This window comes from Arvicanthis niloticus, chromosome 22 (assembly GCF_011762505.2).
Source record: "Arvicanthis niloticus isolate mArvNil1 chromosome 22, mArvNil1.pat.X, whole genome shotgun sequence".
Lineage (NCBI taxonomy): Eukaryota > Metazoa > Chordata > Mammalia > Rodentia > Muridae > Arvicanthis > Arvicanthis niloticus.
The window spans coordinates 2,555,395-2,578,897 of record NC_133429.1 but is presented as its reverse complement, the minus strand read 5'-3'; the positions used below and the strand labels follow the sequence as shown (position 1 = coordinate 2,578,897).

The window sequence follows — 23,503 nt, the reverse complement described above, 5'->3', positions numbered from 1 at the left end:
TAGCCCTCAACTGACTTGTTTGAGGTAGGGTCTCTCTGTGCAGCCTGACCAGCTGGCCATGAACTCACAGAGATCCATCAGCCTCTGGCTCCTGAGTGCTGGGGATTCAGAGGTGTCCAACATCAGACCTGTCCATCACATGTGGCCCAGGCTGGCCTCAAACTCACTTGACCCACTGGTCACCATGTGGTGTATGTGGTGCTGGGGACGGAACCCAAGGCTTTGAGCATGCTAGCCAATTGCTTTCCCCACCGAACCCCAGCCTGGCGCCCATCTTTAAGCATTTTACATGTTTTTAATGAACTAGTGTGTCGACATGTCCAGATTTCCAGCCCACGGCCCTCAGTGACCTCTCAATCCATCCCATCCCACCCACCCCCACCAAACCCAAAGACAAGCACACGGCCAGAACCCGAGCACCAAGGCTTTATTAAAAGTGTCCCTTTTCCCCAAGCACAAAGAATCACATGGAAAGGGAAAGGAGTCGGGGCCAGGCCTGCTAAACATGTAAGGGTTCTGCAGTGACCGCAGCTATGCCGGGCAGCAGAGGGGACAGGAGAGGGGACAAGGTACACAAGGTCAGAGGCTTCTGGCTGGAAGTCCTGGACCCCTGGTATAAGGAGAGGGAACTATCTAAAGGCAGGCACAGCCCAGGGAGCTGGGGACAAGATACACACATCACAAAAAAAAAAAAAAAGCATAAAATGAGCCCTTGAGACGAAGCTTGTCCAGGTTCTCTGGGCACATGGCGTGCATACATGTGCACACACAAACACACACACACACACACACACACACACACACACACCCCCAAAGTGCCCTGGGGAGGTCAGCAAAGTCCTAGAGAGAACCAACCACCCTCGTCAGAGCTGAAACCTAGAGGGGTCAGGCAGGGGTCAGAAAGAGCCCACTACCGGTAGGCTGGCGGGTTTTGGTTGTGCCTCCCCACTTCAAAAGAGAAATTAAAAGAAATCTACCCCCAAACATGCCAAGTTCATTAAAATTGATTAGGAGGAGAAACAGAAAACAGTCTGCTACTCTTTGCCTGAGCTTCAGACTGGGCCAAAGAAAGCAAGCCAGAGAAAACACAGGGAAACACCCCGAGCAGGTCTCCCCACCCAAATACAAGTACCAGGGTGGGGCGCTACAAGGCCTCCCCGTGCGATGTGGGACGTGAAGGGGCATGGGCAAGGAGACTGATGAAGGGAAGGGTGGTATTCAAATTCTGAAAGCACGGAAGAGATTATTAGCAGACAGAGGTCTGGGCCAGGCGAGGCGGCTGGCAGGGGCTCTGCCATCATTGCTGGTCCAGATAGGCAGACAACAGAAGCTCTGGAGGCAGGAAATCCAGGTGGCGGTTGCTGACTTTCATCTGTCTCCGGCCCTCCAGGTCAGCACCTGCGGACAAGCCATTGCGGACGGGAGGAGCTGGGCCAGAGGCTCAGTGTTCAGTGAACGATTAACCTAAACTTCATGCCCGAAGCCCTGGAGGCTGGAGGGTCAGGTGTTCAAGACCAACCTTGACTCTGCACAGAATGCACTGGAGGCCAGCCTGGACTACACCAGCACCCCTGCCTCAACAACTAAAGAAACAGGAGGAGGGTGGTCTGGCTAGCCATGAGCTGCCAGTCTGTCTTGAAGCTTCCCACTTGGTTCAGACCACAGCTCAATCCAGAGAGAAACCTCCCCCACACATCCCCTCCCAATGCTCGAGTGTGTGAGAAAACAGGCAGGTGTGGAGCCCAAAGCATCCACCCACAGAGGGAAACTGTAACAGTCAAGTCCAAGGGTTGCCTGGAAACCATCACCACAGCAACTCCAAGCAGGAAGCAGAGACAGGTACTAGGAAAGAGAAGGACCAGAAGGGGCACCGGAGCCCCTGAGGACTCACATCCATCATTAGAAGTGGGCAGAACTGTAACTAGGAAACCAGGGGCAAAGGCCTGTGTCCTGGGACCTGGGCTCTCACTGGATACTGTCTCCTTTTTCTCCAGGTCTGAGGTAGACCCTCAACTCCAGACTTTAACAAGCTCACCTAGGTCCCCTTCCCTAGAGCTGTGGATAGAGGGAGTCTGCCCACCAGAAACCCAGAGTTAAATAAATACCAGGACCTCATGGCCATTGCTCTGCTGTCAATCCATCACAACACACCCTGGGGGTCTCCCGCTAGCTGACCCTGCCTCTGCTTCCTGGGGAAGGATGGGGTAAAGGAGCAGCGGGGAGCAGGTACTCACTGGCTGAGATGAGATCCATGTACTGGCACACAGCATGAAGCAGGAGCCTCTCATAGCTGGGGAGGAAGGGCCATGAGAGGCTGAGCCAGAGTGGGGATAGGAAAGCATGCTGTCCCCTCCTCAGCCCCTGTACCTGTTGTCCAGCATAGCGGTGTACACAGCCTGGGGCGACACCGAGAAGAACGCCAGCAGCCGTTCCTCCCAACTCTCCAGGGTTTCCTGAGGGGGGTAGGAAGAGCTAAGGGGTCACATCAAATGCCCTAGCTGTCTCAGGAACTTGAACATCACGTGTCCAGCCCTGTCTTTTGTCTGTCAAATTCCTATACACGCTGCAGCACTCTTCCGCCGCCGCCCAATCCTCCTCCCCCTAACCACTGCACCACCTGTCCTTCCCTGCGGGGACTCCTGTCATCTCTTCCCCAAGTTAGAATGGAGACAAGTTAGGGAAAGGCTAGGTTGAGACGAAGATGGGGCACTCACCATTGGGATGCGGCTGCGCTTGAGCACGGACCGCAGGCGACGGCTGATGCGCCTGAAGCACTCGTGGGGGGTGAAGACAGGGTCCTCTGTGAAAGCAGCAAGTGGGAGAGGCCCAGAGTGAGCCCAGGCCCCGCCCACAGTCTAGCCACAACCACCAAGAAACCCCACCCTTGTCCAAGATGACCAAGGAATTTCACAGCTACAAGGCCCCGCCCCTCTGTAGGTTGGCCCCGCCCCCACCCAGACCCCCACCTCTCCGCCGGTCCTCGCTGCGGCCAGGCCCGCGTCTCCGCTTGCCCTGGCCCTCATCCTCCAGGTAACGGAGCACTCGCTCTTGCTCTTCTCCCGAGCGGTTCATAAAATCATTCCAGACCTGGAAGACAGGGCTGCAGGCTAGCCCTGAGGCCCCTGGGTCTGCTTCCCCACTTGACAAATGGTCACAAGAAGCCACCTGGCACACAGGAGTCCATCTCTAAACCACTGGCTCACACGTGTGCAGCATGAGCTGGATGCTGGAACTGGGGTTTCAAAGGCTGCATAAGAGTTTCAGCAGGCACGACTAACTCACATGCCATGGAAATCCCAGTGACATGCTATATCATGTGTATAATTAGTCTCCAAATGGGTCCTTTAACGCGAAGAGCAGATGAACCCAGGATCTGGCAGCATCCAAGGGGGGGTGGGGCACATCTCAGGGGCTCTTGGGGTCTCACCTCCACATAGGTGGCATTGCTGCAGGCCTCTGCGAAGATGCCAGGTGCTGCAGGAGGAGTCAGGTCTCCATCTTCCACCCCTGGAGGGCCCCCAGCTGTCTCCAGCAGCGTTAGGAGGTACTGGGCTGAAAGGGAACAGTCTGTGGTTCAGGCAGCATTGGGTCCCTACTTACCTCTATTGTCCCAATTTTTTTCTTTAACCTATTGAGCCTCTAGAACCCCATCTATCTCTCCCTTTCTTGCGAACTCCTATGCACCCCTCCGAAGCCCTTATTCTACTGTGGCCAGTGGGGGTGGATCCACACCCCACTCCCTGCTCACTGTTCTCCAGACGCTGCAGACTCTTCCGTCCCTTGGCTTTGGGCACCAGGTCTGAATTCCGCACGGCTTGGTTGATAAAATGTTGTTTGCGCCTGGATGCTGAAACCCTCTTCACCTGTGAGCCACTGAGCACCGGGAGGCAGCCAGGGAGTGACCTGTATACCAGGTGAGGAGGTCATCAGAACCAGGAACAAGTCAGCTCAGGTTTCCTGGCAACAAAGGGCTTCAACCCCAGCCCCACCCCAGGACACAAGTTTTGATGCAAGATGGATAAACTGAGGCTTGGAGAAAGGAAGGCACGGCTCAGTCACACAGAATGGTAACCTCTCTGGTCACCCCAACCTTCCAGATTTAAGCCATAAGACATCAAGACCTGCCCTCTGTGCACTTCAGGGGTTAGACTCCAAACCCCTGGAATCCAGACCCTCTGAGCGCCCCACGTACTCAGTAAACCAGAAAAGTCATAGGGTCTCAAGATGACAGCCCAGTGCGCCTGCCTGGCACCACAAGAAGCTAATGGGGGAGGAGCAGTTAATCGCCCCTGGAACTCCTTGGCTACCCTCAGAGCCAACTGAAAAAGGTGTCAATCCTGCAAAGGGATTAGCCTAGCCGGCACCCAGAAGCTCAGGCACTTGCTTGACGAGAGCCACTGGAGAGAGTAGACTGGGAGGAGGAAGAGCAGCAGGCTCGGAAAGGCCAGTGCCAGGGTCCCCATCAACACCATGTCTGCCCTCCTGGCTGCCTCTTTCAAGTGGTCATGGCCTGGGAGCTACAGCTCTGAGAGAACACCCCTTTATCCCCTCGAGACACCCAGTGGCTGCACTGAGTTCTCAATGGACCTGGGGGGTTGGAAAGGGACACCTGTCTGCCTGGCTCCCTGGCAAAAACGGGGAGTCAGTCCCTCACCTCTGCAGTCTCTGAGCAGAGCAAGGCCTGCGGTTAGCCCAGCTATCAACTTTCTACTGGGTCCTAGGCCTACACTCAGGGTTACATCAACTCTGAGGTCTGAGGCTGAACCACTTCTGTCCTAGCTTCACCCGAGGCTGGTACTGCCTGATAAGGAACCACGGCTGTCCTACAGGAAGGACAGACAGACACAGCAGGGAAAGGGGCTCGGAGCAGTCTTCCGGACAGATGTGAACCTGGGCCCCAGCATGGACAGCTGAGACCACTCACACCAAAGCTCAGCAGGCTGGTGACGCACCTGTTCTAGCACCCACCATGCCTCCCTAGTACCCACAGGAGCCCCTGGTGCTGCTTGGCCTGGTACTGCAGCACACGGTCTGTGCTCAGTCCTAAAGGCTTTGTGGTGTCTCCACCTTCTTGGGTGTCTCAGGAAACAGAATTGCTCCCTGAATTAAAACTTGTCAGAGACCTCTGTCACAAACGCCTCTCCAGGTTCTGCCTGATTTGGGACTCTGTCTGAAACGCCACCTCCCAGAAGGTGGCACAGCCTGTCCAATCGTCCAGTCAGCACTTGCTGCTGCCATGCCAAGCTCCTCCTCACTGAACCCCCCCCCCCCCGTGTCCAGCTGGCAGCTCACAGGCAATGGGAGCCAAGAGGTTTACTGAACGAATAGCCTAAACTTCTGGAGTTTGTTGAATGAATACTGCTTTTCCAATAACCAGGCCACTTTACAGAAAGTGAAGCTGAGGACCCAGAGGAGGTATCTGACACCTCAGAGTGTGACCAGCACCTATGAGGGGTGGCTGGAACACAAAGCAGACAGGGCTAAACCCCTGGAGCTTGGAGAGCTCGGTCCTTTCTCACATCCTGCTGGTTGAGTAATGGGCTCACCAAGACACACCTTGGCTACAAACACACCCTTCTTTGGCAAACACTCCCGGAAAGGCAGAGAACCCACTTCCCCAACAGGAAGTGGGGTGGTGACTCAGGCCCTGGACACCCAGCAGGCAGGTAGATTACCTGGGTGAGGCCCTGTGGGAAGTAAATCACGAGAACCTGAACTCAGTTGCACTAGAGTCACAAGGACACTCAAGACAGCTGGGCATGGTCCCAGGAGGCTGAGGCAGGAAGGATCAGCTCATGGTCACCCTCAGCTGCACACAGAGATGTGGGCCAGCCTGGGCTATGAGAGACTCTGAGTCAAATAAGTAAAACAAAACACAGGCTGGGGAGAAAGGCTCAGTAGTTACAGTGATGGCCGCTCTTGTAGAAGGACCAGGGTTCCATACCCAGCACCAACACAGTGGCTCACAACCATCTGTAACTCCAGGATCTAACTGACCTCGGCAGGTACCAGACACACATGTGGCGCACATACATACACACACACACACACACAGACACACAACTGCATATGTACAAACAAAATGCCCATGAACATAAGATATTAAAAATAAGTAAATAAAATCCAACAAGCAAAGTTAGAAGCAACTAGAACCCTAGATTACTAGACGCCGTGGGGAAAGAAGGGCTTTGCCACCTCACCCCGAGTCTGAGAAAGTCAACTGTCCACACCCAGATTGGGGAAACCAAGGCACAAAAAGACTCAGCTAGCTGGCAGGGGGCCAAGGCAGCTCTTGACCCACAGATGTAGCTCTTAGGGCCATGGGTCACAGGACCTGAATTCCTGAGTAGCCACATACAACCAGCTGCACAGCTGCCCCAGCCTACAACACAGCCCACCACTCTGGGAACTGACCCCAGAGACACAGAGTGACCATGCCAGGGCAGTGGGGGCAACGGGCACCACAGAGAGTGGCTGGGCAATGCCCCTGGCAGCAGCTCTCCTGTCCAGAGGGGTAGGAAGGGGAAATGAAGAGGGTAACTGCCTAGGGCCAGGTCAGTGAGCCCTTAACAGAAGCCCAGAGCAGGAGGCCCTGCTTCTGTGGGTGAGCAGCCAGAGAAAGCGGTGTGGGTGGAGCAGCAGAATGCATCCATTTCTTCCGGGGGTGGGGGGAAGGTGGGGAGGACAAGAACATGGGGGAGGAAGCAGAGGAGAGAGAAAGGAGGAGAGGAAAGAGGGAGAGAAAGACCTCAGCCTGGGGAGAAGGAAGAGGAGACCCCAGCCTGGGGAGGAGGAAGAGGAGACCCTAGCCTGGGCAGGGGAGGAGGAGGAGACCCCAGCCTGGGGAGGAGGAGGAGACCCCAGCCTAGGGAGGAGGAAGAGGAGGAGCCCCTAGCCGGGGCGGGGGAGGAGGAGACCCCAGCCTGGGGATAAAGAGGAGAGAAGGAGACCCTAGCCTGGGCAGAGGAGGAGGAGTAGATCCCAGCCTGGGAACAAGGAGGAGAGGAGAGGGTGGAAAAGAGCCTAGCCTGAGGAAGAGGAGGAAGAGGAAGGAGGAGACCCCAACCTGCGGATGAGGTCGAGGAGAAGACCCTAGCCCGGGGAGAAGGAGGAGGAGTAGGAGGAGAAGGAAGAGGAGAGGCCCCAGCCCAGGGAGGAGGAGGGGACCCCGGAAAGAGCCCAGCCCCGCGGCCCTGCTCACAGCCTGGTCCCCTCGCTCGGGGTAGCCTCCGGGCCGCCTTCTGGGTTATCCAGAGCCACCATGGCCTGCAGCTGCGGTTGCAGCCGGGCCGGAGGCCGCGGAGGAAGTGACGTGCGGGGCGGAGTCTGCAGCGGCCCGGGGCGGGGACCGCCCGGGAACCACAGCGGCTGCGGGGCTGGAAGCTCTGCCTCGGTTTCTCTCTCTGTAGGCATGGGGCGGCGTCAACCGCAGGGGACCAGAGGGGCTGAGGACAAAATCTGAGCCGCCCGGGAGGAGACGGTGGGGCATACCGGCCCGGGGGCGACTGCGGAGATGCGAAAGGCTCCTTGGGGCGCAGATGCGGGAGGGGTGTGCGAGCCCCGGGAACAGTCCCGGGGTGACGGAACACTGCGGGGGACTGAAGCCGAAAAGGACGCCCCGGCCTCCAGACCAAAGCCTGTGAGAGCTAGCCTGGTTTAAAAAAGCAAAGGAGAGGCTGGCCAGGGTGCACGCCTGAGCACTCCGGAGGCAGGATCATTGGAGTTCCAGGCCAGCCTAAGCCACAAAACTTGACTGGGGCGGAGGGGCAGGCGTGGTGCACTCTTGGGCTAGCACTGGTTAGACGGAGGCGGGAGGGTCAAATCTTCATGTCGTCATTAACCAACAGCAAATTCCCGGGTGGCCAGCCTGGGCCACGGGAAAGCCACATGCTTTTTTTTTTTTAAACTATTACACTTAATTAATTAAAAAAAAAGACCCAAAAGAAAGAGTCCATTCTAAGGGTTTGTATAGACAGGTGACGCGAACCTGGAGCTCTTGAATATGGTGCAGAGGAAACGCGGGGGGGGGGGGGGTGCGAGAGGACATGGGGACTTGGATTCCTGGCATCACACCGGAGTTGTTCTGTGGCTGCAAGAAAGAAGGACTTCATTCTAGAGCGCTCAGTGTGCATCTTGCTCCCCAGGGGACTGCTCAGCCCCCAACACCCTCAGAGTCCCCCAGGCTTTCAACTTCCTGGCCCCTCAGCCAGGGCTGCTTTGTATTTACTCATCGCTCCCGGCTTTGAGCCCACCATCTCGGTGTGTGGGTGAACCTGTGGTCTCGGCCTAGATAAATACATTACCACTGAATCGCACCTGTACAATAGCACCCTCTTTTTCTCTGCTGCATAGTATTCTGGCGGCTTGCCCAGGCTAACATCTTGGGGAGCCGAGGGAGCCTCTGAGATACATTTAACAGAGGTGCAAGAGTGTGGCTGAGGTCAGTTCCTTGTGGTTCCTGCTGACAGTTTCCAAAATGCCCACTCTCCCGACAGGAACTCGCCACTGGATGCCAGTTAGACCAGGAACCTTGTAACTATCAATCAGAGTCAGCCAGATGTATCTGAAGGAGCCGCCCCTGTCCTGAAGCTTCCTGGCTCCCAGTGCTCTGGAGAGACAAACTATGCCAGGGCTTCTTCAGAAGGCCGGCCTGGGCCCATCCGCCTGCCGCCCGGAGTTGAAGCTGGCCCCGAGAGGGCCACGACTCTCCCCTGCTTGGTGCCCAGAGCCCTCCCTCCTTCAGCCCATCCCCTCCTTCTGTCATCCGGGCATAGCACTGGGAAGAGCTCTGAAGCCGCTACTACGCAGGGATACGCGAAGGCGGGGACAAGGGAGGGGGCGGGGGGGTATAAGAGTGGCCGCTGCGACGCTAGCAGAGGAGCCACTTTCCAGCCCCTGCCGCCTGCAACAGAGACCAGGGCGCTAGTATCCCTGGAGAGCGGCCCTGGTCCTAAGGAGGAACGGGGTCCCCTCTGTGGTCCTCACTGTCGCAGGATTCAATCTGCGAAGGCTGCCTGGAGGAGGAGGGCGACGGGGCCATGGCCACAGAGGCGATGTTGGGTCCCAACATGACCTGGTGGGCTCCGTCCAACGCTTCGGGATGCCCAGGCTGCAGCGCCAACGCCTCGGATGACCCAGGCTCTGCGCCAGGGCCCCTGGACGCCTGGCTGGTTCCCCTGTTTTTCGCTGCACTCCTGTTGATCGGACTGGTCGGGAACTCACTGGTCATCTACGTGATCTGCCGCCACAAGCACATGCAGACGGTCACCAACTTCTACATCGGTGAGCGCGCGTCTTCCTGGGGTTCCCGGGTGTGCGCAGGGTCCCAGTCAGGAACGCAACGAGGCTCCTGAGCCCCCAGTGTGCCCCTGCTGTGCGACCCACCTCTCTGTCCTTTGAAGGCTGCAGTTACAAACTCCAAGGTGGCAACGTCCCATCTGGCAGGGTACTAAAGGGGAGGTTGGCGACAGCGCAAGGAGACCATTGAATGGGCCAGCCATTTCAGCAAGATGTCTGTTCTATGGACGTGATAGCCTCTGGGGTGTGACATGTCCTAACTGCCACCGGTAGCTTCGGACTATCTGGCTGACTCGGATTTAATGATGGGGAGACTGAAGCATAGAGGGACCTGAGGATGCTGGGAATGAGTGCAAGGAGGGTGGAGGAGCGTGCCTAAGTTTCTCTGGTGGAGGATGTGGGTGTAGTGGGGGGGGTCACTTGGACCCGGATGTAGAGGTTGGGGGCCCGTGTCTGGGTGCCCCGGTCTTCCAGCATTCGCGTGTCCCCCACCTGTAGCCAACCTGGCGGCCACAGACGTCACTTTCCTACTGTGCTGCGTGCCCTTCACCGCGCTCCTTTATCCGCTGCCCGCCTGGGTGCTGGGAGACTTCATGTGCAAATTCGTCAACTACATCCAGCAGGTACACCGGCTGCGCCAGGGGCGGGGGAGCTGGGGAGGCAGGAAGGCTGGGGAGCAGGAAGCCGGGTTGGTGGGGTAAGCTGGACAGATTGTGTGCTCTGGGAGAAACGTGGTCAGGTTATGGGCAGGACCAGGCCTGGGTGGGCGTGGGTATGAGGGTGTGGAAGGATGGGGACCTGTTCTGGTCAGAGTCGGGTGGGCAAGGTGGGGTCAGGACCTGAAATGAAGCATGGTCTTTTACTTATTTTAGATTTCTGAAACAGATACTGTATAGACCAGGCTAGCCTGGGACTCAGAGATCTGCCGGCCTCCGCCACTACACCAGTTTCTTTGAAGATTTGAAACATTTCTTGTGTATGGACGTTTGCCTGCATCGTGTGCATGCAGTGCTGGGGGGGGGGGGGCGGAAGAGGAGATGGGATCCCCTAGAACCTGGCCGGTGTGGAGCTGCCATGTGGGTGTGGGGAACCGATCCCAGGTCCTCTGAAAGAGCGGCTGGTGCTCTAACTGCTGAGCTGTCTCCCCAAGCCCTATGGGGCACACCCTGCAGGGCAGGGGTCAGAACCTGGTGTGGGCAGGGAGTGGTGAGAACCTGTTACAGTGTGCAGTCAAGCGTGGACACAGCCAGAATACAGACGCACCACGTGGTGTCGGTGACAGACTAGGATCGGGAAGCTGGAGAGTCCGGGTGGGCCACAGTAGGCATGTTCTGGGTTGTGTAGGTAGAGTCAAGGCAAGGGTTTCCGCAAAGGCAGAAGTCTGGTGGGCGTGGTCTGTGTGGGCGTGGCCAGGTCATGTGTATGCACAGCAAAGCTGGGGCCCGAGGGGCATCTCAGGCGTGAGGGTGAGATGGCCAATGGTCTCGACAGTGTCTTCACTCCAGGAAGGCTTACTATGTCATTCATGCCTCAGCTTTGGGGTACCTAACAAACCCCAGTGTTTATCTCCTTCCCTCTCCCCCCCTCTCCTGGTCTTCAGGTCCCACTCCGGTGTTCCCTCAACCCGTGGCCACTGGTTACTCCTCTCAGGACATGTTGGTGCACACCTGAGTGGCTAGATATGTAGTGGGACTGGCAGGGCCCACACTCAGTCCTTGGCTTTTCCAGGTCTCGGTGCAAGCCACATGCGCCACTCTGACGGCCATGAGCGTGGACCGCTGGTACGTGACTGTGTTCCCGCTGCGTGCACTCCACCGCCGCACTCCGCGCCTGGCCCTGGCTGTCAGCCTCAGCATCTGGGTGGGTGAGTGTGGTTGGGGTCGGGATAAGGGTGGGGGAGGATGCGACCTTCTCAGCCTCGGAGGATGTCTGCGGGGAGAGGGTGCAGACGCGGGGGAGGTGTGGCACTGATCATAGGGGGAGACCCTGGGTGGGACGTGATCCCCACTCCCCGAGGAACTCATCCTGCATGGGTGGCGCAGGCTCAGCAGCTGTGTCCGCTCCGGTGCTGGCCCTGCACCGCCTGTCGCCCGGGCCTCGCACCTACTGCAGCGAGGCGTTTCCCAGCCGCGCCCTGGAGCGCGCCTTCGCGCTCTACAACCTGCTGGCTTTGTACCTGCTGCCGCTGCTCGCCACCTGCGCCTGCTACGGGGCCATGCTGCGCCACCTGGGCCGCGCTGCAGTACGCCCCGCACCCACTGACGGCGCCCTGCAGGTGCGGGGACTCAGGCTAGGATTGAGGGTCATCTGGGGGGCGGCGGGAGAGTCGGAGCCCGAATTGTGTATACACACACACACACACACACACACGTTCGTGCGCATGAGCCAGGGTCGGGGTTGAGGGGCTGCTGTGGGGTATCGGAACCCGGACTGTGTGTGCATGTGGCGGAAACTTTGGGGTGCGGATGGGATGACAAACGGGGATGAGGATAGGAGCCTGGGCTATTGTGCATGTGTGGAGGTACCCACGAGGGATTTCAGAGGGTGGCCTGTCCCCTCCTGCTAACACTCCTGGGTCCCCAGGGACAGCTGCTAGCACAGCGCGCCGGAGCAGTACGCACCAAGGTCTCCCGGCTGGTGGCCGCTGTGGTCCTGCTCTTCGCCGCCTGCTGGGGCCCGATCCAGCTGTTCCTGGTGCTTCAAGCCCTGGGCCCCTCGGGGGCCTGGCACCCTCGAAGTTATGCCGCCTACGCGCTCAAGATCTGGGCTCACTGCATGTCCTACAGCAACTCGGCCCTCAATCCGCTGCTCTATGCCTTCCTGGGCTCACACTTCAGACAGGCCTTCTGCCGGGCATGCCCCTGCGGCCCGCGACGCCAGCGCCAGCCCCACGCCTCAGCGCACTCGGACCGAGCCGCAACCCACACTGTGCCGCACAGCCGGGCTGCGCACCCTGGCCGGGTCGTGGGGCCCGAGCCTGGGAACCCTGTGGCGCGCTCGCCCTGCGCTCAGAGTGAACAGCACACTGCTTCACTCTGAGCCGCCCCTGCCTGTCTTCGGATAATCCAACCCAAGCTGTTTGCGCTGGGCGGTTGTTGATAGTTTAGTTAATCCGTGTAAATTGCCCTCTTTACTTCCGTTTGGCACCAGCACGCCATGGTTTTTGCTGGGCATATTGTGATAATTCTCTATATACTCTGTGATCTTTTAAGATTAATGACCTCAGCCGGGCGGTGGTGGCGCACGCCTTTAATCCCAGCACTTGGGAGGCAGAGGCAAGCGGATTTCGAGGCCAGCCTGGTCTACAGAGTGAGTTCCAGGACAGCCAGGGCTACACAGAGAAACCCTGTCTCGAAAAACAAACAAACAAACAAACAAACAAACAAACAAAATCCCAGAAGATTAATGACCTTACTTTCTGCACCTATTTTATTTTATTTATTATTTCTTTTCAGGTGCTGGGAACAGAACCAGGAGTTTGTTTATGAGGCAAGGGAGGAGCTCCTAAACTAAACGCCCCCCTGGCTCTCTCCTCCTTTCCCACCCCTTGCGATTTCGACACAGGGTTTTATGTAACCTAGGCTGGTCTATCTCTGACTCTATGTACTGACTCTGACTCTGACCCCATTGCCATGACTTTGGGACCTAAGCCAGCAAGTCCAGCTTTGCTTTTTCTATTTTGCAACAAGGTCCCAACATGGGGGGAGGGGAGGATGTAAGATCATGTGTACTTCTTCTGATATTTAAATTTAAAAACAAAAACACGCTGGGCGGTGGTGGCCTTTAATCCCAGCACTTGGGAGGCAGAGGCAGGCGAATTACTGAGTTCCAGGACAGCCAGGACTACACAGAGAAACCCTGTCTCGAAAAAACAAAAATAAATAAATAAATAAATAAATAAATAAATAAAAACAAAACCACAGCATATACCCTATTATGGTGTACCACAAATGTCACCACAGGGCTGGAGTCCAAGGCCATCTTTGGCGATAATGTTCCAGGCCCCACGACTTTAATCCCAGCTTTTGGGAGGCAGAAGCAGGAGAATCACTGTTAGTTTGAGGCTAGCCTGGTCTACAGAATGAGTTCCCCAAACAGCACCGTGTCTGAAGAGACAGCTCAGTGGTAAGAGCACCCACCAACCACCTGTAAGTGAAGTTCCAGGGCACCAATGCCTGTGATGGCTGCAGGCGCCAGGCATGTGCAGTGCACTGTGATACATGTAGGCAAAATACCTATACACATACATTTTTGTTGTTTTGTTTTTCATGACAGGGTTTCCCTGTGTCTTGGAATTCACTCTGTAGACCAGGCTGGCCTTGACCTCAGAGCTCCACCTGCCCCTGCCTCCTGTGTGCTGGGGTTAAAGGGGTCTACACCACACCCAGCTCTATCAGTTTCTTTAATTAAAAAAGAGAGCGAGCTTGTCAACCGCTAAGTGTTCACCCTATTCTTCCAGAGGACCCGAGTTCAATTCCCACCACCCAGGTCAGGTGGCTCACAAAGGCCGGAGGTGAGATCCCCTGGACTGGAGTTAGTACAGTGTGAGTTCCACGTAGGTGCTGGGAATGACAGGCTCTGGGGCAGAAGAGCCAGTTCTCTTAACCCTGAGCCAGCTCTCAGCCCCACCTATGGGCATTAGTTTTGAGATAGTGTCCCATTAGCTAGCTCTGAGTGGCAGGGAAGACACCATGTAGATCAGGCTAGCCCAGAAATTACAATGATCTTCCTGCTTCTGAGTGCCAAGGCTAAAGGCAGAGGGAGCACACTGTGCCTGGCTCTGCTTGCAGTATCATAGTGCAAGCATCTGGAGCTAGAGATTCCTCTAGGCTGGCCTGGGACACCAGTAAATCCCCTGTCTTCCAGTGCTGGATTGAATGTGCATCCCACCGGCCTGGCTTTCTCCAGGAGCCCTGGGGACTGAGCTCAGGCCCTCCAGTTCAAGGCTAGTGAGCGCCTCCTTGACTGAGCCCTTTCCTGAGAGGCTGGGTAGAGGCAGTTTGAAGAAGGAAATGGTTATTTTGCCTGTACTGGGCACTGGTGAGCTCTGAGTCATGGAAGGAGGTTGAACTGGACATATCTGCTCACCCAGGGTGACCGGAAGCAGAAGGAAGCAGCAGACAGGACTTGTTTCATACCCCACCACCAGGGACCAGCCTCCTCCAACCAGTGTAGGCAAAATGTTTTTGTGTACTGTGTAAAGTTCACCTTTGTGTTATTTAAATGCCGTTCTGATCTCTCTGCCCTCAAATATTGTTTCAGTCAGGACAGGTCATTGTGACACTTACACCAAGAGCTCTTTATATCAAGTTTGTGTGACCAGTTCTTACCATTTATCCCCTGTCTTATCAATAAATGCTGATCACCCAATGGCTGGGCAGAACAGAGAATTAGGGAGGGAGCTTCTGCCACCCAGGGGTGAGGGAGGATGGGGGAGGGAGAGAGTGTTTTAGATCAGCAAAAAAAGAAGGGGAAGAGGAGAACAGGAGAGGGCAGAGAACACACTGTGGGGAAAACAGCTGGAGCAGAGAGAGCTGGGACGGCTTCACAGTGCACACATCGTAGCACGGGGATGGGAGACAGCCTTGCACAGGGGTTAATATAAACCAATATTGCCCAGCCACTGAGGTGCAGCTGGAAATAAGTCTTGGTTTCTCTGTGTGGTTATTGGGGGTCTCACAAAGGTAAAGAAATAAAGACGCCAGATTAATTTACAAATTGCACTTAGAGTAAAATAATGCATTTTTTAAAAAAAAACCAGACCCCCGGCTGGGCAGTGGTGGCACACGCCTTTAATCCCAGCACTTGGGAGGCAGAGGCAGGTGGATTTCTGAGGCCAGCCTGGTCTACCAAGTGAGTTCCAGGAAAGCCAGGGCTATACAGAGAAACCCTGTCTCAAAAATAAATAAATAAATAAATAAACAAACAAACAAACAAACAAACAAACAAATAAATAAAAACCAGACCCCAAACCCCCATTTCATCACCTCTAGACAGCCACTGACAAATTACAGATCCAGTCTGAAATGAATCTATTCTCAAGGGGTCCATATACCCTTACCGTTAAGGAGGAGGCCTCTCCAGGAGATGGCAAATTTGCATTATCTAAGAACAGGAAAAACCCGCCTCCATCCCAAAAGCCATGCTTTGGTAGTGGATGTCTCTGTATTGTAGACCAGCCAGGGCTACACAGGGAGACACTGTTATTCGTTTATTTGTTTGTCTTCCTAGGCAGGGTTTCTCTAGGCAAAGTATAGCCCTGGCTGTCCTGGAACTCACTCTGTAGACCAGGCTGGCCTCGAACTCAGAGCTCCGCCTGCCTCGGCCTCCAGCATGGTAGGATAAAGGCCTGTGCCACTGTTGACACCGCTCACCTCCTGCTGAATGCTCTCAGTCAGGGGCTGGGACGGGGTCCTGGGACACCTACTCGGCTAGCATGGATTCCATCTCCAGTATCTAAAAGTATAAATACAATTTGAAAAAGATGAAGCCATGTGTGTCCTTTCCTTGTAAATTAACTTCGTGATACCCTAAGACAGAAGGATCATGAATTCAAGGCCATTGTGAGATCCTGTCTCAACAGAAAAAAAGCTATGTAGGAGAACTTCAGGCCTCAGTTTCTCCAAATCTAACTTGGGAAACTCTTTTTAGGTGCAACAGCACCACCTGGCGGCCACCAATGCTAGCTTGAAGCCCTGCCTCCATGATGAATCTTACCATAGGCGCAGTTCCGCTGGTGTCCGGCAGGAGGCGCGCAGTCCCTGCGGCGCCAGTCAGATGCCTTTCAAGTCCCAGAATTGTATCTTGTGGATAGTAGGAAACCTGTCATTATGCCTGCCACCTGGACTCTTGGCTAAATATATCCCTGCCAGAAAAAAAGGGAGCAGCAGAGTTAGGCTTTTGTCTTTGAAGACTCTATTTTAAAAAAATACTAAGAACAGTATTTTAGGGGTCGGCAACAAGGCTAAGTAGGTAATGGCATTTGCTGACAAGCTTGGATCCTGAGAATCTTGGCATCCCGGATTACACACAGAGGAGGAAGGAGAGAACCACTCCACTAGATTTTCCTCTGACCTCTATGCGTGTGCTGCCGAAGCCCTAGATAATAAGCCCTGAATGTCTCTCCATATCTCTCTCGCTCTCTCTCATACACACACACACACACACACACACACTCACACACACCACACACACCACACACACACACATGCACACACACACACACACACACACACACACACGCAATCACTCACACAGACACCCAGACAGCAGAATTTCTGTTGCTTTCAGTATCTAGGCAGGATGTTTTGGGGTGTGGTTCAAGTTCACAGGGACACACAAGATGATTAAAGTCGGGGTCGGTGTGCTCCTTGCACAGGTTGAGAGAGAAGATCTGCTGGCCCGTTTGATGCTGGAGCAGAGCGCCGGGAGTGCAGGCCCAGCTCCACCCCGGGGCCACACCCCAACAGATCAGAGTATCTAAAGTTTGAAGACGAAGTTCGCTGGCCACCCGCAACTTTTAGCCTCTCAAGCTAAGGTTCCAGGCACCTGCTGCAGTCTCGGGTTCTAGGGAGGATTCCCGGGGCGAGACTTGGATTGGCTGGAGCCACTGCATCTCCTCAGACTTGCCCGACACACACTCACAGAAGTGGGCAGACTGCTCAAGATCCTCAACAAGGGACCTGGGGACCACCCATGGGGAACGTGGTGAAGATGGGGGTTGCCCTGAGCGCTGGCGTTACCCATTAGGGTCGCCTCAACTTCTAACTGAGCTCACATCATGCCTCAGTTTCCTATCTTGCAAAATGGGACCTCAGAATCCAGAGAACTGGTTGGGCCGAGGCAGGGGCTTCACTGAGTTGGTCAGAGGATGGCTCTCCTTTCCCTCGCTCCTAGGTGGGGTCGTCATGGTTCCTCGCATTTCCTCGAACGCGCGCGCAGCCCAACCCCGTGCTTTTGCGCACGCAGCACCCTCACACCCCCACACCCCTGCGTCCCGGCCCCCGCAGAATTAGCCGCTCCGGGGTTTTTAAACCCATTTCAGAGTCGTGGAGCCCCAGGCCGGGAAGGTCTGGGTAGCATAGTGGGCGGAGGTTCCAGCTCCAAGCTTGGCTTATCCATCTCACGTTCCGGGTGAAACCAGGAAACGACCAGGGGCCCAGGTGACTTTCCGCTCAGAGGTGGGGTGAGGAACCTTTTTTACTCTTCGGGATTCCCGCGATGGGGCTCTCGCAGCCCCGCCCTCCCTCTCGCGTCTTCTGCGCCGTGGGCTGCGGCGTGCACTTTGCGCACGGTCCCTAAGATGTGGGCGGAGCGTCCCGCAGTCCGGTTCCCCCTTCCTTTTATTATTTATTATCATTTAAAGGGGCCGCGACCTGAAGTTTTCCGTCTACTCTGTGGCGGCTCTCCGGCTCCCCTCCACCTCCTCCCACCGTGGACGTCCTCAGATTGAGTTGGAGAGGGGGGACCCCGGTGTGGTGTCCTGGGAAAGCTTGGAAAGGGGGACCCTGGGGAGACACCCACTACCTCCTCCTGCGTCCCCGGGGCTGCTGAATCACCGGCGAGGTATTTGCATCTGAGAGCAATTTGTCACACGGCGATTCGTCTGCTGGGTGGGGGAGGGGCGGGGCGGGGGGCCGGTCGCGCGCGGAGACCTCGTCCCTATCCGATCCAGACGGATGGAGATGTAGACGCGGCCTGGAGACTCGGTGAGGCGGGTGACCCGGGAGCCAGGAGCGTGCACCGGGCACTAGGGGGAGGCCAAGGGGGAGAGAGGCCACTGGAGGCCACCAGCAGGCTGGACTCTGGGCTGGACTCCGGGCACCCGGGCATGCGCCCCCCGGGCCACCCCGAGCGGTAAGGCCTTTTGCAACGCGCTCCAGCGATCTACCCTAAAGGTGGCAGCGTAGGACACCCTGGAAACCGACAATTGCGGGGGTCCCCAAAGTTAGCCAAAGACGTGCGCGTAGAGGGGTGCAGGGCTGAGTAGGCGACTCGACGGAATCAGAGTTGGGGTGGCTGTCGCGGTTGTAGACCTTGGAGACCTTCATCCGGTACGCGAGTGCGCGGGGGTCTCGAGTGCGCGCTGATCGCTGGCGGAAGGAAACGGACCCGGGGTGTGTGTGTCCGTGTATATAGGCGCGCACAGAGGACTGGGGGCTGCGCTCTGGGGACATGGTTTTGCTTTTTCTTATTAATTAAAAAAGATGTTTGGAGATAGGATCTCACTGTGTAGTATGGGCTGACTTAGAACTCCGCTTAAAGCGCAGACTATCCTGAAACTCGAGGCCATCCCCCTGCCGCAGCTTTCCTTTCCAACTGCTTGGGAAAATCCCAGGCCAGGCGCGCCACCACGCCCCGATGCCTACAGTTCTTTTTCTCTTACAAACCAGTGTCCAGCGGGGTCCACCTTTCCCCCCACCCATTTCGTTCCCTAGCTCCAGTGTACCACTGGGGTCTCCACTTGCCCCGCGGGGTGCGCCCATCCAGATCCCTCCCATAGGGTCCCAGCCCCCCCCCCGCGCCCCCGGACACAAAAGAGGGAGCAGGAAGCGTGGAGTGCGCGCGTGTGTGTCAACTCGCAGCGGGTTTGTCAAATATCTTCCGTTTTTTACGACTTGGGCAGCAGGGTTCCCCCCCACCCCACCCCCACCCAGGAGCTCGCTCTTTCCAAGAAGCCTTTGAAATACCGACTCCGTTGGGGGGGGTTGTTTGTTTGTCTTGTTGTTCTACATTTGTCCTCTGACTGGGGTGTGTTTTTGCACATGTCTCTTGGTGGGGGGGGGCACGGTACCTTCTTTCCCAGCCCCCTCCCCAGCTCCTGCCCTTCCCCCTCCGCCTCCCTTGGAGGAGAGAGGGGCCCCTTTCGCCACCCTCGGGCCCTGGCCTTGCACAACTCCAAATAACCGTGTTTTGCAAGGCCTGGCCGAGCTGGTGACCTCTCTCTCTCTCTCTCTCTCTCTCTCTCTCTCTCTCTCTCTCTCTCTCTCTCTCTCCCTCTCCCTCTCTCCCTCTCCCTCTCTCTCCCTCTCTCCCTCCCTCTCCCTCCCCCTCCCTCCCTGCCTCCGTGGCTCCGTTTCTCTCTCTCTCTCTCTCTCTCTCTCTCTCTCTCTCTCTCTCTCTCTCTCTGACCTGAGGCTTGGAGGTGGTGGGGGACAAGGGTGTGGCTCTGGGTCTGGTCCTCACCCCAGCCAGATACTCCTTCCACAAACACGAGCTACCAAGTCCTAGTAGACCTTCTGTCTGAGAATGTCATAAATTGAGGGTGGGGGCCAAGGACAAAGGGCTGGGGGACGGATCTCTAAGGATGGGCAACATTAGCTTAGAGGTACCAGTACCTCTGAAGGGTGGGGGGATGTAGGGGCCTGACCCAGGGACAGCTTTGGGGTTCCCATCTGCCCCCCTCTACCGCTACCAGCCCCACCAGTGGAAGCCTACCCTGTTCCCCTCCCCCACCCCTCAACCAGGAAGGGTCATTAAACCAAACAGGCCTGGGAGGGGGGACGGGAGGCTGGGAGAGGGGCTTCCTCTAGCTTTTCCCTTGTTTGTTCCCCCACCCCACCCTCAAAGAGGGGGTGTCACTTTCAGCATTTCCGTAGAGGGTGTGCTCAGCAGGGTGGGGGAAGGGTGATGGACTAAGCCAGATAGTGTCCAGAAATGTCCCCTCCAGCAGTTCTTGGGTCTGATGGGCCAGGGTGACCAGCAGCCACAGGGTGTGGAGGAACTGTAAGTGTTGTGTCCAGGCCTCTAAGATTTTCCTGTATCGGGAAGCCTAGGCTGACAGGGGTGACCCTGGGCTCCCTTTTCCTTTGGGGACATCCACCTGCAGGTTTGGGGTGAGCAGATGTCTAGGGAAGGGACCTTACAGTTCCCCATTCTCCTTGAAGATCTTGAGAGTCCTGAACTGCAGAGGAGAGCAGTCAGGACTTAGTCAGGAGAGCAGGTGACCAGGATGTCCTCAGTGTGAGCAACAGCCAGGAGCCGGCTGCCTTCTTCACACACTGGGTTGTTGGGGTCTTTCCAGGGTTTCTGTATGCATAGACTTTTGAGGTTCAGGTTAGACAGAGGATGACCTTTCAGACTCTGTCTGCAAGGTGGACTAAACTTTCCCCTTGCCCTGTGGTCCCTTGATTTCAGGCAGTTTGAGTGCAGGCCCTGGCCTGCTGGGCACTGTCCACTGTCTTATTGGTGGCTCATGTGGGGGTTAGAGTTGTGGCCTGGGGCCAGGTGGGACCTGGATTCTGGTGCTGGCTGAAGGGAGGCTCAGAAGGGCTCCTGGCAGGGACACATGCTGTATTCTGGAACATTTCCCCCCTTGGAGCTCTACAAACTAGTGATGGCAGACCTGTGTCCTCTGCAGAGAGCCTCGGGCTTCACAGGACACGCAGATGACACCTGCTTGGTTCCCAAGTGTGAGGCAAGGGGACACTTGTAACACACTGGTGGCACACCAAGGCCCAGAGGCCAGCTAAGGGACATTGAGAAAGCAAGCTGTGAACAGACACATTTGTCCACCACTTCTCCACAGTGGCTGTCTAATCTTGGCCAGGGCTCCTCAGGCCCCTCTGGGTCAAGCAACATTTAGAACTTAGAGCCAGAATCCAGAACCCAGAGGGACTCTGGGGTCTAGAAGGGAGTATGACCAATAAGAAAGCAAGAACACCAGGCCCCTCCCCCACTGCTCTTCTTATGGGACAATAACCCAAGGTGTTCCTGGTGGACCTGACCAGAGGGGACCCAGAGATTCCCTTAGTGTCCACTGCAGTGACCCTGGTCCTGAGGAACCTGCAGATAGGCAGATGGAGGTGCGAACCCCGAGCAGGTGTGAACAATTCCCCCATCAGCTTTTGCTGTCATCTTCTGGGGCAGGATGTGTCAGTGGAGTCTGACCTCATCTCTTGCTGTATTCTCCCAGGAGTCTGCAGGTGCTTGAATGAGCCCGACACCAGCCTCTGCCCCCGGGTGCCCGACGTAACAACAAGGATCCCACTGGTCGCCCCTGGCATGCCCCACAAGTCTTCAGCCTGAGTTGGCAGCCTCCGCCTCTGCCAGCCGCCACCCTGCACTGTTCCGGCTCCCCCGAGGGTCCCACGCTGCAGTGCGGCCAAGACTCCTCCTTGCAGGGGCCACCCCCACCAACTGCCCCTGGTGCCCGGGGTGGCCCGGCCCGCAGGGCCATGAAGCTGCAGGCGGTGATGGAGACTCTCATTCAGAGGCAACAGCGTGCCCGGCAGGAACTGGAGGCTCGGCAGCCTCCACCACCCCCACCACCTGAACCCAGTAGTGTCCGGGCTCGGACCACCATGACAGAAGAGGACAGGGAGCCTGAGAATGCCCGGATGCATAGGACACAGATGGCTGCCCTGGCTGCCATGCGAGCTGCTGCCGCCGGCTTGGGACATCCGTCCTCTCCCAGGGACTTTGAGGACAGGCCTCCTGGCTTGGAGGATGAAGACACATCCCGGGAAGGGACTCTGAGTTCACCTGCCCTGCCTGGAAGTGGCCTGGAGGGACCAGGACACACCGAGGGAGACGGGCATTTGATGGACGTGGGCTCTGACGATGACATGTGAGTGTTAGGGTTGGGGACAGCGGCATCTAATCATTGTGCATCTGAAAACTGGGAGCCAGTGAGGTGACGGAGGGGAGGGGACGCCGCATGTCTGAGCAGGTGTTTGCTGAGTGCCTCTGTGATTCCTTGAGGGTCTGCCATACTGCTCTCCTGAGACTCAGTGAGCTCTGGGTTGGGCCAAAGGCTGCCGAGGGCATTAGGCTAGGGTGTCATGGGGGAGGAAGACAAGTTTGGATAGAACGTGACTGAGGAGTAGATGGAGAACCTCGCATGCCAGTCTAGCGCTGGGGACCACATGTGCAAAGTTCCTGGGGCAAGAACCTTTGGGAAGATGTTTTAGGGCCCCTTATAGGAGCTTGTTTGGGGGTGAAATAAGATGTGGGCAGGGATCCACTTGGTGCCTGAGAGGCCTTGTGGCTGCTCATCTTGTTTGCAGAGGAAGACACTGAGGCTGGGGCCATGGGTGGGCCTGTCCTTGCTGCTGAGACGTGGTGGTGTCTGGTGCTCTCCTGACAACAGGGTGCCCTGTGTCCATTCCAGGAAGCCCAAGTGGGAGGAACAAGAGCTGGAAGAACTGGGGGAGGAGGAAGAGGATGAGGAAGAGGACGATGACTTTGAGGAAGAGGAAGAGGAAGAAGAAGAAGGTCTGGGCCCCCCAGAGTCTGCCAGCCTGGGCTCTGCAGGCCTGTTCACCCACAAGGCCCCGCTGGCTCAGGCTTTCCGTGGGGATGGTGGTCCCAGGATGCTGAGTGGCCCTGAGCGCCTGGGCCCTGGCCCAGCCCACCCCAGTCATGTGGCATCCCAGATGCCACCACCAGACCATGGAGACTGGACATTTGAGGAGCAGTTCAAACAGGTAGGCCATGTGCTTGGATCTGGCCCCTTGGGGGCCTTTGATCGTCCCCACAGGCCCCAGGCATTTTGACTTGGGCACTGCTTAGACCCTGTGTGAGGCTTAACTGTGGGAATACTGAGGGGCTCTGCCTGGTCCTCTCCAGAAGAAAGGTGGTCTGTGGGTGTTGGGGATGGCTCAGTGGATAAAGAGCTCTTGTGCAAAGTGGAGGACTGAGTTTGGATCCTCAGCATACAGGGAAGCCAGGCGGAATACCAGGTGCTTTTGCAATCCTGCTGTTGGGAGGTGGAGGCAAAAGGATCCCTGGGGCTTGCTGGCCTAGCAGTCGGTGAGCTCAGGGTCAGTGAGAGATCCTGCCTCAAAACCTAAGGTGAGAGCAATCGAGGGAGGCGCCCAGCACCCGGCTCTGGCTCACATGGGTGTGGAGTCAGCCTCTGGAGAGCTCTGGGGTTCTATAGCATGTGCTGTGGGCTACAGTGTCCAGAGAACTAGGGCCACAGAATTGTGAAAGTACGGGAGCCAGCAGGAGCCAGTCACAGAATCTTGTGGTGGACAGTTCCAGGGGTGCTGGTATCCAGGCGGGGAGCAGTCTGTGGGACCCCCACACAGGCTTCCTGGGCCTAGGAGGGGCATGGGGGAAGCTCAGACTGCCCCAGCTCTTCCCTGCAGGCGGCCAAGCTGAAGGAAGTGGCCAGCAGGGTGCCTTTGAAGTCAGCAGGCCGATGGAAACCAGATGGTCGGCCTGCCGGGCTGCAGCCTGCATTCCAGCTGGCCCAGCCGAC

At 56.7% G+C, this 23,503-nt stretch overlaps 3 protein-coding genes across 8 annotated transcripts; 2 read left to right on the top strand and 1 right to left on the bottom strand.

Moving 5' to 3' along the window:
- Nucleotides 1–411: 411 nt before the first annotated feature.
- On the bottom strand, nucleotides 412–7,348 carry R3hdm4 (R3H domain containing 4). 2 transcript variants are annotated; one of them, XM_076919543.1, is made up of 8 exons: nucleotides 7,202–7,348; nucleotides 3,749–3,903; nucleotides 3,428–3,552; nucleotides 2,967–3,087; nucleotides 2,715–2,800; nucleotides 2,368–2,453; nucleotides 2,235–2,290; nucleotides 412–1,398 (listed from the first exon to the last, which is right to left on the bottom strand). In XM_076919543.1, the coding sequence occupies exons 1-8, from the start codon at nucleotides 7,261–7,263 to the stop codon at nucleotides 1,298–1,300; spliced, it is 792 nt and encodes a 263-aa protein (XP_076775658.1). In that variant the 5' UTR covers nucleotides 7,264–7,348; the 3' UTR covers nucleotides 412–1,297. The 2 variants fall into 2 exon arrangements, with proteins under 2 accessions (XP_076775658.1, XP_076775659.1); XM_076919544.1 differs by lacking the exon at nucleotides 2,235–2,290.
- Kiss1r (KISS1 receptor) lies at nucleotides 7,349–14,996 on the top strand. 2 transcript variants are annotated; one of them, XM_076919541.1, is made up of 6 exons: nucleotides 7,349–7,639; nucleotides 8,496–9,282; nucleotides 9,796–9,920; nucleotides 11,026–11,161; nucleotides 11,340–11,572; nucleotides 11,881–14,996. In XM_076919541.1, the coding sequence occupies exons 2-6, from the start codon at nucleotides 9,039–9,041 to the stop codon at nucleotides 12,334–12,336; spliced, it is 1,194 nt and encodes a 397-aa protein (XP_076775656.1). In that variant the 5' UTR covers nucleotides 7,349–7,639; nucleotides 8,496–9,038; the 3' UTR covers nucleotides 12,337–14,996. The 2 variants fall into 2 exon arrangements, with proteins under 2 accessions (XP_076775656.1, XP_076775657.1); XM_076919542.1 differs by lacking the exons at nucleotides 7,349–7,639; nucleotides 8,496–9,282 and having other exon boundaries at nucleotides 9,802–9,920; nucleotides 11,026–11,157.
- A 2,648-nt stretch (nucleotides 14,997–17,644) lies between these two features.
- Nucleotides 17,645–23,483, top strand: Arid3a (AT-rich interaction domain 3A). Of its 4 annotated transcripts, none has more exons than XM_076919545.1 (3): nucleotides 17,645–17,862; nucleotides 21,212–21,865; nucleotides 22,409–23,483. In XM_076919545.1, the coding sequence occupies exons 2-3, from the start codon at nucleotides 21,474–21,476 to the stop codon at nucleotides 22,791–22,793; spliced, it is 777 nt and encodes a 258-aa protein (XP_076775660.1). In that variant the 5' UTR covers nucleotides 17,645–17,862; nucleotides 21,212–21,473; the 3' UTR covers nucleotides 22,794–23,483. The 4 variants fall into 4 exon arrangements, with proteins under 4 accessions (XP_076775660.1, XP_076775661.1, XP_076775662.1 ...); XM_076919546.1 differs by lacking the exon at nucleotides 17,645–17,862 and adding an exon at nucleotides 17,936–18,005; XM_076919547.1 differs by lacking the exon at nucleotides 17,645–17,862 and adding an exon at nucleotides 18,012–18,153.
- Nucleotides 23,484–23,503: the final 20 nt, after the last annotated feature.

Coding starts and splice junctions, on each gene's coding strand:
- R3hdm4 (XM_076919543.1), bottom strand. CDS start 7,263: ATGGTGGCTCTGGATAACCCAGAAGGCGGCCCGGAGGCTACCCCGAGC. Junction 2,801..2,966: donor CAGCGAGGACCGGCGGAGAG/GTGGGGGTCTGG, acceptor CTGCTTTCACAG/AGGACCCTGTCTTCACCCCC. Junction 1,399..2,234: donor CATGGATCTCATCTCAGCCA/GTGAGTACCTGC, acceptor GCTTGTCCGCAG/GTGCTGACCTGGAGGGCCGG.
- Kiss1r (XM_076919541.1), top strand. CDS start 9,039: ATGGCCACAGAGGCGATGTTGGGTCCCAACATGACCTGGTGGGCTCCG. Junction 9,283..9,795: donor GGTCACCAACTTCTACATCG/GTGAGCGCGCGT, acceptor CCCCACCTGTAG/CCAACCTGGCGGCCACAGAC. Junction 9,921..11,025: donor TCGTCAACTACATCCAGCAG/GTACACCGGCTG, acceptor TGGCTTTTCCAG/GTCTCGGTGCAAGCCACATG.
- Arid3a (XM_076919545.1), top strand. CDS start 21,474: ATGAAGCTGCAGGCGGTGATGGAGACTCTCATTCAGAGGCAACAGCGT. Junction 21,866..22,408: donor GTGGGCTCTGACGATGACAT/GTGAGTGTTAGG, acceptor TGTCCATTCCAG/GAAGCCCAAGTGGGAGGAAC.